This window comes from Dermacentor variabilis, chromosome 9 (genome assembly GCF_050947875.1).
Source record: "Dermacentor variabilis isolate Ectoservices chromosome 9, ASM5094787v1, whole genome shotgun sequence".
In the NCBI taxonomy this organism is placed as follows: domain Eukaryota; kingdom Metazoa; phylum Arthropoda; class Arachnida; order Ixodida; family Ixodidae; genus Dermacentor; species Dermacentor variabilis.
In genome coordinates, this window is record NC_134576.1 from 70096675 (window position 1) to 70114775 (window position 18101).

At 49.5% G+C, this 18101-nt stretch overlaps 1 protein-coding gene across 1 annotated transcript; it reads right to left on the reverse strand.

Moving 5' to 3' along the window:
- Positions 1 to 202: 202 nt before the first annotated feature.
- Positions 203 to 17047, reverse strand: LOC142592789 (uncharacterized). Its single transcript, XM_075704464.1, has 3 exons — positions 16917 to 17047; positions 3910 to 4580; positions 203 to 2805 (listed from the first exon to the last, which is right to left on the reverse strand). Exon 3 carries the CDS (start codon positions 2741 to 2743, stop codon positions 1949 to 1951), a length of 795 nt encoding a protein of 264 aa, XP_075560579.1. The 5' UTR covers positions 2744 to 2805; positions 3910 to 4580; positions 16917 to 17047; the 3' UTR covers positions 203 to 1948.
- Positions 17048 to 18101: the final 1054 nt, after the last annotated feature.

The window sequence follows — 18101 nt, forward strand, 5'->3', positions numbered from 1 at the left end:
GTTAGCGGCGTGCCTTTCAGGTCGCGGGCATTTTAGCGTGCCGCGAGCGGTTGTGGTATTTATTTATTTATTTATTTATTTATTTACAGATACTGCAGGCCCTATTCTAGCTTAAGGAGAAGTGGTTACATCAATGGTAATAAATAAGGCTAGAAATCGAAAAATAGAAAAATATAGAACAATAAAAAATTATACAGGGACATCAGCATTTGCAAATTTAGAATTAACAATAAATACGAAGTAGTGACAATAGTAGTTCGCAACTCGACAACAAAGTAGTAATTAACCATGAACACACACCATATTACTCAATTCAGCATTTTGCTTAATTTTAGTACAGCACACAGACGAGAATTAATTTCCTTCCTTGCGTGCAGGACGCTATTGTAGGACGATCTCCAGCGTCTCTTGGCCACCCGTTCACAATTGATTTTGTGGAGCTGATTAAACGCACTTTAACAGATGTCCTGAAAACCCATGTGAACTCGATCCGCATTGACTGCCTAGGTGCTGTCAACCTGTTCGGCTGCCGAACAGGTTCTTAACGAACCTGTTCGGTAGCCGACATTTCTGACATCATTTGGACTGATTTATGGTCGCAATGCCATTCTTCCTGAAGAACCACAGTTTGGTCGCTTTGGGCAACAATGAAAACCAGCTCGAGACGAATATTTTATTAAATCTAGTTGAATTTTGGGGTTTAACGTGACGAAACCATGATTTTATTTTGAAGCACGCCGGAATGCGGCGACTCCTGGCTTATTTTGACTACCAGACGATCTTTAACGGGCCCCCAATGCACGGGACACGGGCGTTATGTATTTTGTCCACAATTCTAAATGCGGCCACCACGGCCGGCATTTAATCCCGCGCTCTAATACTTAACAGCACTAGTGAGAAAACGCTGGAGCATATCGGTCAAAGGCAACAACATATGCCCAGGTGACGAAAGAAATTGACGCATCCTGCTCAGTTCCGTGTGAATAATCCGCTCATTGTGCCGATGCGCACACTGAGCTCAGGTGTATTCGCGCCTTGCCAAGTCTCCTACCACATTAGGAGCGAGTTCATGAGCTTTGTGCACTCTGCAAGAATGTGTGCTAGAGTGCCTTTTGATCGTCTGCAAAACGGGCATGAAGTGACATGCTCTTTTGGGAACATCTTGTGCAAGAGCACGGGATGCGCTAGCGACCCCGCTTGCGTGCGTCGCACGATCGTTTGCTGTATTCGGCTGAGTTGCGGATGTGGACGGGGAAGCCTACATTTGCCGCTTCTGTACATTTGGGTGATTTCTTTGTAACTTGTCACGGGGTGCGGTAGCTCTGGCTCGTTCTCGGCCCGGATTGACAGTTCTCGGGCATAGTGGTCGGCGAGTGCGTTGCCTTTCACTTGCGAGTGAGCCGGGACCCACACGAGCTCAACGGCCCGTCCCGGTGATTTGCATTTTGCGAGGATCGCTAGCGCCGCGGGAGAGATGTTCCTCTTGTGGTATCTTGCGTAGGCTGTCTGGGAGTCTGTGACCACGGTCCTCACCCCCTGTTGTGCGAGTGTGATGGCCAAGGCCACTTCTTTTGCTTCGGCTGTAGTCGTCGTCTGTATCGACGCGCCTGTGACCAGTTTATCGATGGTGGTGACGACCGCCGTTGCTCTGGTTCCATGCTTGGGAAGCGAAGCGCCCGCGTAGACAACCTCGGGGTGCTCTTCCAGCTGTCGAGCCAGTGCCTTGGCCCACGCAGAGCGTCTCTCGTCGTTCCTCCCCGGCTGCATGTTCCGGGGGAGGGGCTTGGTCTTAATAATGTTTCTCCACGTTGTGGGGAGCGGCTCCGTTGTCGGTTGCTGTTCAATTTGCCATCCTATCTTGCGTAGGACGGCCCGACCGCGGCTCTGTCCGGCTCAGCCTTACTCTCTGGTGGGATAGGTGTGCTTCCACCAGCTCCTCCACCGTGTTCTAGGCACCCATTTCCAGCAGCTTCTGCATTGACGAGTAAACTGGGATTCCCATGGCGTGTTTGACTGCTTGCCTTATCGTCGTGTTCAGCGTCTCGCGGTTCACCTTCGCAAGCGGGAGGTACCGGGCGGAGTACTTTACGCGTGACACGACGAATGCCTGCACCAGGCGCAGTGAATATTCTTCTTTGATCCGTCTGTTCCAGTTGGTGACTCTCCGGATCATGCTCAGGACCTGCTCTGATGTGGTCTTGATTTTGTTGACGGCTGCGTACGCCTTGCCGTCGCTGCGCAACAGCAGACCCAGTATTCGGATCTGCTGCGTTGGCTTGATCTTTGTGCCGTCGATGGTTATAATTATGTTAGGCGGCGGCTCATTCTTTGGTCTTCCGGGCTGTACGATGAGCAGCTCCGATTTCTGTGGAGCGCAGCTCAGGCCGCAGGTCGTGGCATACTCGTGGACGGTCGTTGCCGCTCTCTGCAGGGCTTCCTTCGCCCAGGCATCGGACCCCGCGCGGTTCGTCCACACCAATATATCGTCGGCATAGAACGCGTGGTCCACGCCTTCGATCTGATTGAGTAGTTCGGGCAGGGGCAGGAGGGCCAGGTTGAAAAGCAGAGGCGACAGGACCGACCCCTGTGGGGTACCCCTGTCTCCGAGCTCCACAGGCTCTGACCTTTCCTCTTCTATCCGGATATTTGCCGTTCCATTGGTTAGGAAATCTTTATTATAGCCGTAGGTCTTCCGGCCACACCCCGTCTTGCGCAGGTTCTGGAGCACGCTGGCGTGGGACATGTTGTCGAAAGCCCCCTTGAGGTCCGAAGCAGCGCACCTCCCGAAAGGGATTGTAATACCGTCTAGAAAAAGCGAATGTGGGCGGCAAATAAGTGCCTGAGATAAACAAGGCAAGTTGCGAAAAAGGCAGTATGAAAACCAGTCTATGCTGATGCTCTAACTTAGGTTAGCATCGGCTAGTTAACTTTCTAGTTTCTTCTGACTCATGATCGTTGCCAGTAGGTTAGGTCTACGCAGTAAGTAGGTTAAGTAGGCCTTTAAGACAGCCGAGGCCGGCAATTCTCTTAGCTATGTGCGAACTGACATGAGTCAAAAGGATAACACAGGATCATCACAAACGTGTATGTAAAGTTTAGCCCTGCAGTCAAAGCTCTGTAACATGAAAAAGTTAGCGGATACACGATTCCTAGAACGTGAACACAATAATCGCCACCAAAATTTTTCTGACTTGACGGCACTTTAGTAAAATCCGTTTTTTTCGATAAGGGCTATCATATATAAACATTATATTTAATTTTCAGAGCTCCATTGATAGTTCGTTATTGGACTACCGGTGCACGTAATAAGATGCTAGTACTTGATGCTATATTTGACAGATTACTGAGCATAACCACTTCTGTGAAGAAAATTAAGGAAAAGTTAAAGTTCAAGCCTTTCCCACTGACAACAAATCTTCATGTGTTTCAAGTAGAGGGATGCTCCACTAGCGTGAAGGCAGGAATTGCAGTGTTGGCCTGTGTGCTTACATCTTGTGGCTCTTCGCGGACTGCTATATTGTTATTTAGAAGCGTTCAATGTTGTTTTAAAGTTCTTAAGCACTGATTAAACGACGAAATATTCACTACCGGACCAAAGCCGGAGTTCTAATTCTGTTTGCCAAAGCACAGACAAACCGAACCAAAGCGGCAAGATCCGTAAATAACCTTTCTTGGGTTGCTTAACAAACGCCAACAAGATGCCTCCTTTTGATTAGGTACGCTTTTACTGCACCTAATGGGAACATACTTGCCCCGTTATTGCAGTCTTTTAATCCTGAAAAAAAGCGGCTATAACGCAGCAGCAAAGTTACGACTCGGCGCCATAAATGCATAGCTTACTGGAAGGCAATACACTCTCGACATCCTTCATGTAAGAGTTGTCAAAATTCGGCTCGTATATCGAAATACCTTTTTTTATGTTTTGTCCATTAGGTTCCTATTGTGCATTGCGGTGAAGTTCGGAAAATGACCGATGAGGCGACGCCTTAAATTCCCAGACACGTCCCAATCAGCGCCACTCAGTGTTGCTTATAATCGCGTCCGCTCAAGAAGAGTCGCGTGCACTCAGGGACATTTGGTCAGCGGCGGACATAGATGTGTCGCAGCGTTTACACCTGGCGGACCTTGAGGGCTTGACGCTGCTGGCAAAGCCGTTGTGTCGGACGAATGTTTGCAGTAATCTGGCTGCGTGGCTGCTAGCAAGAAAGTTGGTACAATATACAGATTCATGTATAGGGATATCACGAAGGTCTTAAGCACGTCACAAGCTTCTGGCCCAGGAGGTGGAGCATCGCAGCGTAATGTAAGAGGATGCATGGCCGCCGTAATGTAATATCGTCACTGCTGGGTTGTGGGGTTGCGGAGGTAGAATCCTGACTCGAGCTTGAGGAGTGCCATGGTAAAGCTTCCCCGCAAGAACTTGAGAAATGACGTTGGATCGAGGATGCAGTGCCCCGCTACTTCTATGCAGGCGGGAGCACCATGCTGGTACACAGTATCAAGGACTGTCGTGACGTGGTGCTTGGCAGTGAACCGGCAGAAGCTTCTGGAACACCTTGTTCCATGGTCCGGTGTCACCACTGAAATGAAAAGGAATGTTGCCGCTTCAGGAATCAGAAACCAAGTATATGAACATACCTTATGAATAACCCGCTCCAGTTGCCATTGAACAATGCTTTTGCCATGGTTTGGGAGGAGATTATTTTTGACACTTCGTTGCAGTATGTGTTGTGAGGGGCGCTCCCCTTACCACCATGCTCTAACCGTACGGGAGAGCCAGCCGGTACCGTCAAGTGCTGCTTCCTCAAAAACCAGCTCCCAAAAACGTCTTCCCAGATCAGTTCTATGACAATCTCAGGCTCTGTTCACGGTGGTATGGTGCCACTGTGCAGTCACATGGCACCAATGCACAGACTGCAGAACTTTTTGGGTGAGAGTACGAAAATGGTTAGACACAGAACATCGCGGTTAGTCTCTGGAAAACGCCAAACACTCTGAAAGAACAAGGGAGAACGCGTTCGCCCTGCTTGCTCCGCCCTGCCGCACTGTATAGTAGTCGGTGCCGACTCATTGGTGCTACCAAAGAATGTTTACATTGAGCAGTCACGTCCTCTAGCTCTTGTAGCATGAATAGGATATCGACATGTCATCCAAAGTTGGCGACATCAGTAAAAAGATGTAACTTGGCTAGAAGATGGGGCTACAACCTTTGATAGTTGTCATCTACAACTTCCTCCTCCCTTCTATGCGTTGGCAATCAGCCAGAAACCCAAATTAATGCTTTTGTTGGGGAAGAAACCACGAATTGCGCTTTATCAGTGATCTTGTGAACTTGCTTGTGAAGATGCGGGAAAGCACAAAATCCTCTATAGGGCGGCATGAGTGTTTATTCGAAAGGGTCGCTGAACAGTCATGTTCGTAAAGTTGCATCTTTGATTAGCAGCGCGACGACCTACATGGGAAGCAAATGAAGTGACAGGAAAGATGCCTTTCCTCTCACTTCTGCTCCCTGTCCCTTCTGTCACTTTCCATGTAGATCGTTACGCTGTTAACGAAAGATGTTTGTTTATTCGAACTACATCATAAGTTTGTCTACTGCCCTTGCTAAATTATATGTGCCACTGACTTGACATCTGGTGACTATGCGGTACACGATGGGACTCGTGTGCGTAGATCTAATGTGTGTATTTTCGACCTATGACGTAAAAAAAACTTATTCAAGTACTCGGAAGCATTATGCAGCCGTTCACCGAGAGACTTCGCAGTTTCCTGATATAACCAAATCCGGCAGGAAATTCAGCATTCCTGGAAATGTGCGGGGCGTTAACATCTCCCACAAATCATCATTAAACGAGTGATTTTTTCTTGAACCCCTTCGGTGATCCGGGACTACCGTTATTCAAGCGAGTTTAAAGTTGGGTTATGTATGTGTCAAATGTGGAATATAAGCTAAACGCAGCTTTTTATTTGCTACCACGTGGAAGAAGTCTCAGCTGTTACAACCTATATTGTATATTTATCCTCTTCCCATCTGTCAACAATGTGAGCAATGAAATGAGTTACTCTTTTAATATTTTTCTGTAGTGTGGTTGCTAGAATTCAGAAAAAAAAAGTTGAGGACTTAAAAAAAATTTTAAAGCCAAAAAGCCGTATCCATAAATGTGCACACAAATGACGAAAATGGCTCGTAAGCTCCTCCCAGCCATTTTCTTTTCTTTAATAGCCACTTAAAAATTAAATTATGGGGTTTTACGTGCCAAAACCACTTTCTGATTATGACGCACGCCGTAGTGGACGACTCCGGAAATTTCGACCGCCTGGGGTTCTTTAACGTGCACCTAAATCTAAGTACACGGGTGTTTTTGCATTTCGCCCCCATCGAAATGCGGCCGCCGTGACCGGGATTCGATCCCACGACCTCGTGCTCAGCAGCCTAAAATCACAGCCACTGAGCAACCACGGTGGGTTTAATAGCCACTTCAGCTAACATATGGCGCCTCCTTTGGAAACAGGGTAAACCATAATGCAAGATGATAAATTGCGCGATTCGACTGCTTTAGAACTATTTCTTGAGATGTAGTTGGTTTTTAAAGAAAGTGTCCACAGTGAAGGCCAACGAATACATTGATAGCAGTGTCCACAAAGATGTCCGAAATGAAGACACTGGTAGCAAACAGTAAAATAGGAGAAAACCCTCGCAGGCGTGTTCTTGTTTTAATGGCCTCCTGGACCACGCTATGATGTCCTCTTTTGGCCTCTGTGTAAACAATGGTTCAGGCTAAGAAAGACGCGTGATTTTATAGTCTCGCGAGTTTTCGCTCAGGAGCAATTGGCGTTATAAAAAAGTATCCACGAATATGGACACTGATAGCGTAGAGGTTATGCTCAAATACTCTCGAACTTGTATTCAAATATTCAGTTCATCTGCAAACAGCTGGGCTGAATTGTCCACCCGCGGGAGATATTGCTCTAAATTAGTTCCTGCGATATTTTGTAGAAAATGCAGAGCTAATTCTATTTCTCATTTTTCCTGATTAATTTTTCTATGAAATTTGTATAGTTGCCGTTCCGTGGTAGCCTGCTTGTGTAGTGGTCATTTAACTAAATAAACCGAAATAATGATGAACGAGAAAGACTCACTACTTTATTAAGAAATATTCGAAAACAACATCTTTACCCCTCATTATGTCCGGCGTGAACAGTGTTACAATACTGCTTCATAGTGCGACCTTTACTTGCACATGAAAGGGTGCATGTTAAGATGGCCATTTTCAGGCTGCAGAGCTCCCTGTTTGGCCAGCAAACCCAGTAGCTATTCTTTTTTTTATAAATTACAATGGACGGTGACGAAATAGTGCCTTGTGAACAGATGGCTGAGACTTCGGAAGGATGACAAACATTGAAAGCAAGCCAAATAGCAACCACACTGCAGCATCATTTTGGAAATTTCACCAGTGCACAAAAATACCAAACAATTACGTCATGAAGCCGATTATTAATGATAGTACGTTTGCCAACGTTATGACTACATCCTTGTCGTGTATAAAACACATTGTAACAGAGGAATCTTCATCGATGGGCCTTTAGACTTTCTTAAGCGCAATGACGTGAAGACCTGAGGCCAAATTCGAGGGCCCAGTATGTACAGTATTGTCCACTGTTTAAGAAGGCAATGTTATGCGGCTCTCGCTTTTCCAACTTTCTATATGGCAGCAAATACCGGCAAAGTCTAGGTCAGCGCGTAGAAATGTGCTGGCGCCACCAATTACAAGTAATCTGCTGCAAACCAGTGCGATTGTACACTCGCCAGACGGGCTCTGCATTTTGTTCCATTTAACAGTTGACCGCACTGTAAATTGCCCTCAGCCCGCGTGGTTGCTTAGTTGGTATGGTGTTGGGCTGCTAAGCATGAAGTTCCCGGGATGGAATCCCGGCCACAGCGGCTGTATTTCGATGCGGGCTAAATGCGAAAACACCTGCGTACTTAGATTTAGGTGCACGTTAAAGAACCCCAGGTAGTCCAAATTTCCGGAGTTCCCCACTAGTGCGTGCCTCATAATGAGATCGTGGTATTGGCATGTAGAACCATATTATTTATTTATTCCTTTAATTGGCCGCACCAAATTTCAGCCCGAAAGCGCATGGTGCCCGAATAAGGGCTCCCAGATTATATAACACCGGCGTACCCAGAAGTTGTAGAAGTAAGCGTCCCTAACTTTCTTGGCCGCCCTCCCTGTCACGCGAAAGACAATATGTAGTTGTGTAACTTTGGTAACGTCTCCACCATGTCACGTCTGTTTAGAACGAGACTTTTTTTTTTACCTTTCGTTGTTTAAGCTAAACACCTGTTTAGGCGAAACACTTTTTGACCTTCCTGTGTCAAATGACTTTACTTGTGGACAGGTTGTTGCGCCAGTGAAGGCAAAGTTCCGTAATCTAAGAACATACTTGACATCACTACGTAAGACAGTCCCCGATAGAAGAAAGACGTCGCATTCGTGCTTGTTTACACTCAGGGAACAGCAAACACAACCGCTTCATCTAAAACCACCTTTACGCTATTAATAAGCATAGAATTCGCGCTGTGGTAAACTTATATTTTAGTTCTTCGGTTTGGTCTTACGCATTATGGCAACTGCTAAACCATTGCAAGTAGCAACGCTATACTTGCTCATAAAGTTCACGTTCTGCATGACGTCGTTGGTCAAAAAAAGGCCGTTCCACGTCCAGCGCCATGGCCTTGTGTGGCACTGGGTAAAACTTCTAGGCATAAATACTGTGTATGTACATAAATATCCAAGAATATAGGCGTAGAAACAACGGCTCCCGTAGTGAAATTGTCAGTGCCCCACATGCGTAATGGGAAGGCTCTGGGTTCGGTTCCCAGCGTTGGGAACTTCTTTGTGTACTTTCATTCCCCCTTTAGCTTATCGCTCCTGAACTTCAATTAAAGAAATAAAGCTACAAATAAGTGCCCCTTTGTTTTCCTTGTCATCATTATTTCTTGCACATACGGTGGCAATTTGGCGAAAATGAGGTCCCGAGGTTTCGCCTCTTCTTGTTCGCCGATAACTGTGGCAAGGCAAATAAGTGTGGCAAGGCAAGCGTCGGTCAAACTGGTGTTTAAATAAAGGACCACCAATGGGAACGCCAAGTACCTTCAAGAAGGAAATGACCATCTAATTTATTGGCAAATCTGGGCCAAGCCTGCACATGTCAGTTGCGGCTGGTGAGTGTCCGAATTCTGGTATAAGCCAAAATGAAGACTTGATATTGAGTGATAAGTAGTCGCCTCAGTGAACACAAGGCTTCCCTTTCCGCGACTAAAGGCCCTCACCTGCCTAGTCGCTGTAGGCAGTGCTGGTGCACCGCTGAGTTTCATAAGACAGGCGCCGTTATAGAATGCTAGAAAACAAGCACAGGAAGTGACATTATGGAGGCCTTCCACATAATTACACGATGTAAAGAAACAGTGCAACATTTACGTAGGCCGTAGGAAACGAAGACACAGAAGCGCTTCAACTCAACTTTTGTTGAAATCATAGCGACACATGTATAGCAACCTTATCAGAGCGCAAGAATAAAAAAAATAAAAGCTCACGCGCAACAACGGAAAACATTTCCTTCGGACATGCCACACCATTCCGCGTGCACGTACGACCAACGCGTTTGCCACTTGTAAAGATAGTGTATTTCATTTTCTGGTAATGCGACTGCTGATGGGCGATGTATCTGTCTTGCTTTCTCTATGTAGTAAGCTTCAATGATCAAGCGGGCTACGCTATCCTTATGTCTCACGATGGTGTTAGTCTTACTAAAGTGCATACACCCATGTGCACGGCAGTGCAGCTGAAGGTGAGTCGATTCGCTGTTGTTTCTTCTCTTTTACATTTATACACTTTTCTGAGCGACACCACCTAAGCAGAAACGTCTACACGATAATATAAGCTCATAGTCAATGCCTGCTTTACATTTTACATAATTAGGCAGAACAAAACTTGCGTCAGGAACGCTTATCTGAGCCTGGACGATAAAGAGATGAGTTTCCTTAGCGGTACGGCGGCATTGTAAAGCTATTAAGTGGTGTTGTGCTAGAAAGTATTTTTTGCAGTGTTTATTTGAACATATGCCTGGAGGCTAGTCGGAACATGTGTTTCTCTTCTTCCCGTAATAAATTTAAATTGACAGTCCAGCCTGTCCCGCCGTCTTCATCGTCTTGTTTTTATGTTTCAGATGAAATAAAAAAAATTTTCAAAGTAAGATTACAACAAGGATATGCAAAAGAGGGTCTCACGTTCGCAAGACCGTAACAGGGACTTTCCTTATCTACTTATCTGGCTTTATCTATTAGCTAAGATGTACCGACTGGCCCAGCTCATCTTTTTTTCATATACAACCTTTGTCATCCTATTGCATAGGCGTATCTACTGGGGAGGGGGGGAGTTGCAAGGGGGCACTTGCCTCCCCCCCGCAACATTCAGAAGTGCGGAGGCAAAGTATGTCATTTGTCCTCCCCCTCCCCTTCTTATAGCGGGCACTTTCGGCTGCACGTTGGAAAGACGAACAAAACTGCAGCTGACGCTAAATTTTCTTTTTTGATAGAGTGAGCACATAAGTCATGCTTTTCTTTAGTACGTATCCCCATCTTCGACGGCGAGGATCGTTTTTGGCGCCTTCTCGGGACACCCTGTAGCGGGCGACGCGCGCAATTGACCATACACACTCGCGCTGAGGAGAACGCGTGACCCTGGGCAGTTACCGCCCTAACAAATATCAGCTTGTGCAACTTGCATCATGCCTAGGTTATGGCGACCGCTACTTCCGTATTCGAATAAACAATCAGCTTCGTACATCTAACCTTCGGGCGACGGGGAGGTCCGGAGAAAGGATTACAATCAGCCGCGCCCAACCACTGGCGTGCCTTACGGCATGAAATCTTTGTCTTATCAAATGCTGTAACTATTTGTGTCTACAGATATCCTACGTAGCGTTGCAGTCCCAGTATATTAACGCCATCAACAATCTAATCAATTTCATAGTGCAATCATGGCTTACCGTAGATACGCTACATAAAATTACCTCGGTCGGACGTGCAGAGCCATTTCACTACCAATAGAACACTGACGTGAAGTTTTGCTAAAGGAATGTGTCACTTTTGACTTTCACGATTTCATTTTCTGGCTGTTTATAAATAAGAGCTGCACTACTACTTGTTTCCCGGCAGGAGAAAGAAACAGCAGATATTCAGTATTTTGAGACAAGAGGTCCACTTTTTACTGACGTGTACCGAAAATTCGCACTGTGTAGGTTGCCTACGGGCTTTGTAAACAGCTACTGATCGTCGCTTTCTCCCAATACCTATAAGTTATGCACGGCATTTAGTAATTTTTCGCGGGATCCTTGGTAAAATATGCGGGGCATGGTGTTTATGTTTATTCGAAGTAGAAGCAATGTTTTGAGTGACGAGCGATATATGTTTATTCTGCGTAGGTTCATTGCAGTCTTTGTAGAAAGTTACTCATTGAAGCGTTCCAGAGTGTCATAGTGCCGCTAATCTAAATGCTTCCCAGACTCCTAAAACAAGAGCACAATAGACGGTTGATGTTTCGTGAAAATAGAGATAACTTTAAACGTAATATGTTGCCAAACTTTCACTTTCCTGCTTTAAATGGAAATGTTGCACATAATTACTACACACGCAAAGTCACTTGGACAAACACCATGCATGACTTGGGGAGCGATCACTACATTATTTCCATAGAAGCAGAAGGCGGTCCGCAGGAACACAATGCTGGTCGTCAAATGAAGATCACCAACTGGAATCGGCTACGCAAACATCGTGATGAGCAACAGATGGAAGACATGAAAGATATAGACCCACCAACTGCGGTGGGATATCGAGCGTATGACGCAAACGATCCCGTCGACAGCTGGGCTCGAGACAATAGACTCCCGGTTGCTGCACATGTGGGAAGCCAAAACTCACCTGCAGCACCGATGGAAACAACAGAGACACAATAGGAGACTGCGTAAACGGATAGCACAGCTCAACAAAGAAATAGAAAAACACGCGCTTAACCTGCAACATCAACAATGGGAAGAAAAATGCGCGGAGATGGATGGTCAACTCACCACGCGTTGCACGTGGCAGATACTGCGGTACCTGATCGATCCCGCCAACACCAAGACCACACACATGCAAGGCATATACAAAATCATACACGCTTACGGGGGAACGGAAGAACAATTCCTACGGGATGCGGAACGCCGTTACATATCCCAAACGCCACCGCAAATATATCCAGGCTACTCAGGAGAAAGCAACGCCACCCTAGACGAGGAATTCTCCGTTGCCGAAATCCTGGCGACCCTCGTAAAGCTGAACACCAAGTCGGCCCTTGGCCCCGATCGAATACCCATAGGGCACTACGCAATCTCGATTACGGATCGATCGAGACACTAACAAAATACATTAACGAGTGTTGGGCGCACGGCAAGCTACCCCGGCAATGGAAAGAAGCAAATATCACACTGATACCGAAAGCCGGCAAGAAATTACAGCTGGAGAACCTGCGCCCCATCTCCCTCACGTCCTATGTGGGCAAGGTAATGGAGCACGCGTTTCTCAGTAGACTCACGGATTACCTCGAAGACAACGACTTATTTCCACACACCATCATTGGGTTCAGAAGACATCTCTCCACGCAAGATGCCCTTCGGCAACTAAAACACCAAATCATAGACAATCCGGGGCGTTCGACGAGAGCCATCCTCGAGCTGGAGCTGAAGAGGGCCTTCAATAACGTTCGCCACGATGCCATATTGCGACAAATAGACAAGCTAAATCTCGGCCTGCGCACGTACAACTACGTCCGAGACTTCCTCACGGGAAGAACCGCTCGCATGCGAGTGGGACAACTACAGTCAGAGCAAATCAACATCTGCAGCTCGGGCACCCCGCAGGGCTCGGTGATCTCGCCAATGCTCTTCAACCTCGTCCTGCTGGGGTTGGCCGACCGATTGTTTCAAATTGAAGGACTGCATCACACGCTATACGCGGATGATATTACGATCTGGACGACAACGGGCAGCGACGGAGCGATCGAGCAACGTTTACAACAGGCCATCCAACGCGTAGAAAACTACCTCGTGGGCATGGGACTCGCCTGCTCGGCCGAAAAATCCGAACTGCTGCTATATAGACCAGTCAGAAAGGGGCGCCCACCTAAATGCTACACAATTCTGGAAAAGCCAAAGATCCAATTAACGGCATCAAATGGCCTACCCATCCCGATAGTAGAGAAAATCCGGGTACTAGGAATGATGATAGAGCATAAGGGTGGCAATGGTGAAGCACTTCGCAAGATAACGGCAAGGGCCACCAGCACGAAGCAGCTCATTCGACGCATCACCAACATACACGCGGGCATGCGCGAAGGCAGCGTCATCCGACTCATGCAAGCATTCGTCATTTCTCAGATAAGGTACACGGCAGCGTTTCAGAACTGGACGGTTGCGGAAAAAAAACAAGCTCAACGCGCTCATACGCAAGGCGTACAAATGTGCGTTGGGACTTGCGCCTGGACTTAGCACCACCAAGCTCTTAGAACTAGGCCTACACAATACGCTCGAAGAACTCGTGGAGGCGCAACAAGTGTCCCAACTTGAACGCTGTGATGTGTGGTGCGCGACATGGTGCGGTGATTGGGATGGTCAGGAGCAGACGACAATGAGTGAACGCGCGCCGAGGCGGATTCCATGCTGGAAGAAGGAGAAAGACGACAAAGCCGAAGAGCGTGGGCACGTGAATGCGCGGCGCAAGAAAAACAACAAAAAGAAGAAAAGCAACCAATTAGGAAAGACCACGGGGAGTCAGGCAGCTAATCGGAAAATGCCAAATCGGCCAGATCAGAAGAAAAAGCGTGGTGCACTGGGAGAAGAGGGGGAGACGCAGAGGAGACGCAGGGGGGACGCCAGGAGAGTCCCAGGAAGCGACGGCAGGAGGAGGTCAACCACCGGAGCGGGCGTTGAAGACGGGCCGTCGGGTTCCGGACCCGAACCACAAGGATTTCACCCGACCGGGGCCTCCTGCCAACCTGTTCCTGTGCGTCGCCCGTCTACCTGAGCGTGCCGCCAGCTCCTCAAGGCCGGTGAGCTTCTGCGCCCGTGGGCAGCACGAGAACAGTCGGGCTACGGGCCCGAGTTCTACGCCAGCTGCCCGGCCAGAACGCCGCCCCCTTCTGTCGTGTCGCCTGCTGCCCGAGGCCGGCGTTAGAGCTTCTGTGCCCGTGGGCAGGACAAGAGCAGTCGGGCCACGGGCCCGAGCTCTACGCCCAGCTGCCCGGCCAGAACACCGCCGCCGTCTGTTCGTGCCACCTAGCCGCCTGCCTCTATCTTCAAGCCAGAGCAAGGGCGCTCCGGTCGCCCGGTCAACCAAGTTACACCACGACCTTTGGTGAGACCGGCGCAACTCCGTTCGTCAGCTTGTCGCCACGTCGAGACCGTTGTGTGTCGCTGCCGTCCTGGCAAGCCCAGACTCGCGCACTACTTAGCTCCGTACTAGCCCCAAATGTGTGTATTGATGTGTATTTGAGTGTTCCTTTTATGTTTACTATTTTCTTCTATTCATTTTTTAGCCTTCTTTAGTTCCATTAAACGTTTGCGTGTGTGTTTGAACTGAACGGCTTTGTCCTCAATTGGGTTCTCGGAGGCTCCACCTAAGAGAACCGTAAGAACCTTTTGAGCACACGAACCTTTGCCCCCATATCAGGGTCATCACAAATTGGCGTCCGCGACAGGACAAAGCCGTTCATTCGGATTTTTTTTTCTAATGGCTAAGAACTATGGCTAGCACACGAGGTCTGTTAGCCCTACCCGAACGCATGGGGCTAGAAGGTGCGGAGTTGAGGGCATGGTTGAACGAGCAGGAAGCGCGTGCGCGAGAAGAGCGGGCAGCGGAGCGCAATGCTAGGAGGGAGGAACTTGCATTGGAGAAGAATTTACAACTGCGGCTAAAAGTCGCAGAGGCTGAGGGCGCATATTTGGGCAAGAAACAGCCAGAAATTAGCTTGTTTGACTTAGCCACCGTGGCCCAGCGGTTGGGTTTGCATGGGGCAGACTTGAACAGGTGGGTTCAAGACAGATGGGTAATGATATGCGAGAAAGCTCAGAGATAGCGCGAAAGCCGAGTGGCAGAACAGGCAGCTGAGAGGGAGCGCCTGGAGGAAGAGCTTCGCAGGGTGCGCGTTCGCATCAAGGCACTCGCGGATTCTTGCTCCGAGGGCACAAGATCCGCGGTTGAGGATGCAGTACAGCAGTGCAGGGGCGACCCGAGGGTTCCCTCCGACATGACGTCAGACCTTGGCGAGCAAAAAGTGTCTCAAGGAGAGACAACTTGGGATCATGCCATTGTAGGCAAAGATACTATTGTTAGGTCACAAGACAAGAAGCAGATTGCTTCCGTACCTCAACCAGTGCTGCGCGAACCCAGCGCAGGCGATAACTGGTTCGTGCTGGGTTCAGAGCTGCCGTGCATGGGCCTGGTTGAGGAAGTTAGAACCGAGCACCTCCTACAGGCTAAAGATAGCACGTTGGAGGGTTCGCACCATGGTCAAGATGAACCTGAAGCTATCAGGGCTCCTGTGGAACCGTGTTTGGTTTCCACAAAAAGTATTGAGGGGTCTTTACAGCGTCCCTCGAATCAGACAAACTATTTGTGACACTATGAGCACTTAGGAGGGCTCAGGCCTGGGTACCACAACAACTCATGGCTTTAAGGATTCAGTACATTCTTTGTCTTCTCATGCACTCGTGAGTGGTTCGACCATTGGCACTGATGTTGCAGCCACACATTACAATGTTGACTACCTTAGGACGCAGACAGTGACTTGGTCGACACCATGCAGAGACATTATTGCCTGGAGCAATGGGTGTCTAGTTCGCTTGATATGGGAAAGGGTCACCTAAAGGAGCCGATGCTTCGCTTATGGCTTTTCACGGACTTTAACCTCGGACTTGGTAACCGCCAACTTGATGGTTTATAGTGTGTCCTGATAGCCTTTGATGCTACAGTTTTTATTCTTTAGAGTTGTTGTGGTCTTTTTGAATTAGCGTCTTCCGTTAATATCTTTGATCTGTATGCTCAGTGAACTGTGCAACTGTGTGAACTGTGCATGAAACCTTACAGCGCAATCTCGTGGACAGACCATGACTGTAGTGTTGTGCGCAATCTCGTGGACAGACCATGAATGTAGTGTTATGAACTATGTCGCGCACTGAGCGGCAGTTTTTCTTCAGAAAAACTTGTTAAGAAAAGGGGCTTATGTGATCTGTGGTGCGCGACATGGTGCGGTGATCGGGACGGTCAGGAGCAGACGACACTGAGTGCACGCGCGCCGAGGCGCATTCCATGCTGGAAGAAGGAAAAGGACGACAACACCGAAGAGTGTCCGGCACGTGAACGCGCGGCGCAAGAAAAACAACGAAAAGAAGAAAAGCAACCTATTAGGAAAGACCACGGGGAGTCAGGCAGCTAATCGGAAGATGCCAAATCGGCCAGATCAGAGAGAGAAGGAGATTCTTGAATATGGAAAGGAAAGGTTGGGGTAAAGTGCAGCGCAGTAACTGTCTCTCAGCAGAGGACACCTCAACCGCGCTGCACAGGGGGTAGGGAATGAAAGTAGTGGGAGAGAAAGAGCACCAGAAACAGCAGCACGCCGCGGAAATGTGATGGAGCTAAAGGCGGTCGGCGAGGCCGAGAGCCTCGGCGAATGTCAGGAGCGCACGTAGAAGTGTCCTGTGTCGTGAAGGGCAGCCCGAGGGGTGCAGGAGTTCAGTCACGGTGTCGCACGGCAGGCCGTGCCCACGGTAAACACGGGCAAGGGACGCGCGCGCGAGCGAAAAGTTGAGGCACTCACATAGCAGGTGCTGGAGTGTCTCCATCGCGCCGCAGTCGCCGCATAGAGGAGAGGGGTTCCACGCAGTCGATGCCGCCGCTCGGCGGGCCACACAGAACCGGTCCGAAGGGCGAGGAGGAAGGCGCGCTCGCGCCTAGTGAATCCGGTCTGCTGGAGAGGGCGCGGTGGGCGCCCCTGTGCAACTCGGTCGTCGGGATGGCGGAGCGCGAGCTCCCGTCTGAAGTGGAGTCGCGCTGTATCCAGCGAGCTCACGCGGTCTGTCAGCGTGGTCGACGGGTCGTGTGCGCGCCTGGCAAGCTGGTCCGCCGTCTCGTTGCCCGCGACTCCGACGTGCGAGGGGATCCATTGCGGGCGTAGGTTGCATCGCCCCTTCAGTGCGTGCAGACGGACGGCAAGGCGCTGTGCAAGGGGCGGCGCGCGCTCGACGAGTAGCAGCTGCTGCAGCGCGGACCTCGAGTCGCAGAGAATCGCCGCGCTGGTGATGTGCGGCGACTCCTCGAGGATGTCCGCAGCGAGGTGAAGTCCAGCTAGCTCCGCCGTGGTAGAGGAAGCCCGGTAGTAGAGCTGGCACTGCTTCGTGATGCCAAGTTCGGGAGCAACACAGGCGGCAGCCGCCGAGCCGTCGCTGAGGACGGAGCCATCGGCATACAAGTGCGTCCTTCCTCCCAGGTCGTCCTCGATCCTGGCAGCAGCCTCCTGCTGTAAAGCGCAGAGAGGCGTGCGATGTTTGGAGTGGACGCCCGGGAGGTCGAGACACACGTGAAGTGGCGTGCGCTGGTGTGGCGGTGGCCAGGTCGGCGGTACGGGCGGAGGGTCGACCACCAGGCTGTCGTACAGTTCGCACACTGTTCCCACTCGTGACTGGCGCAGGCAACGGATGAGGGACAGGATCGGTCCTGCGTTCGGGGCACAGGAGAGGCGCTCGAGGTGACCGAGGGCACGCAGGTCAGCCGTCAAAGAGACGGGCCACGCGCCAGTTTCCGCGACCGTCTCCGCAACCCGCCATGACCGAGGGAGGCCGTGGCACATGCGAAGCACTCGGCGGTGGTCGCTGTCGATGAGCTGCCACAGCCGGGCACTGACACGACACAGTGGTAGCGCGTACAACACTTTCGGCAGTGCCACCGCAGAGTAGAGCGCCGCCGCGAACGAGGCAGGGCAGCCGTCGCCACGGGCGAGAAGGCA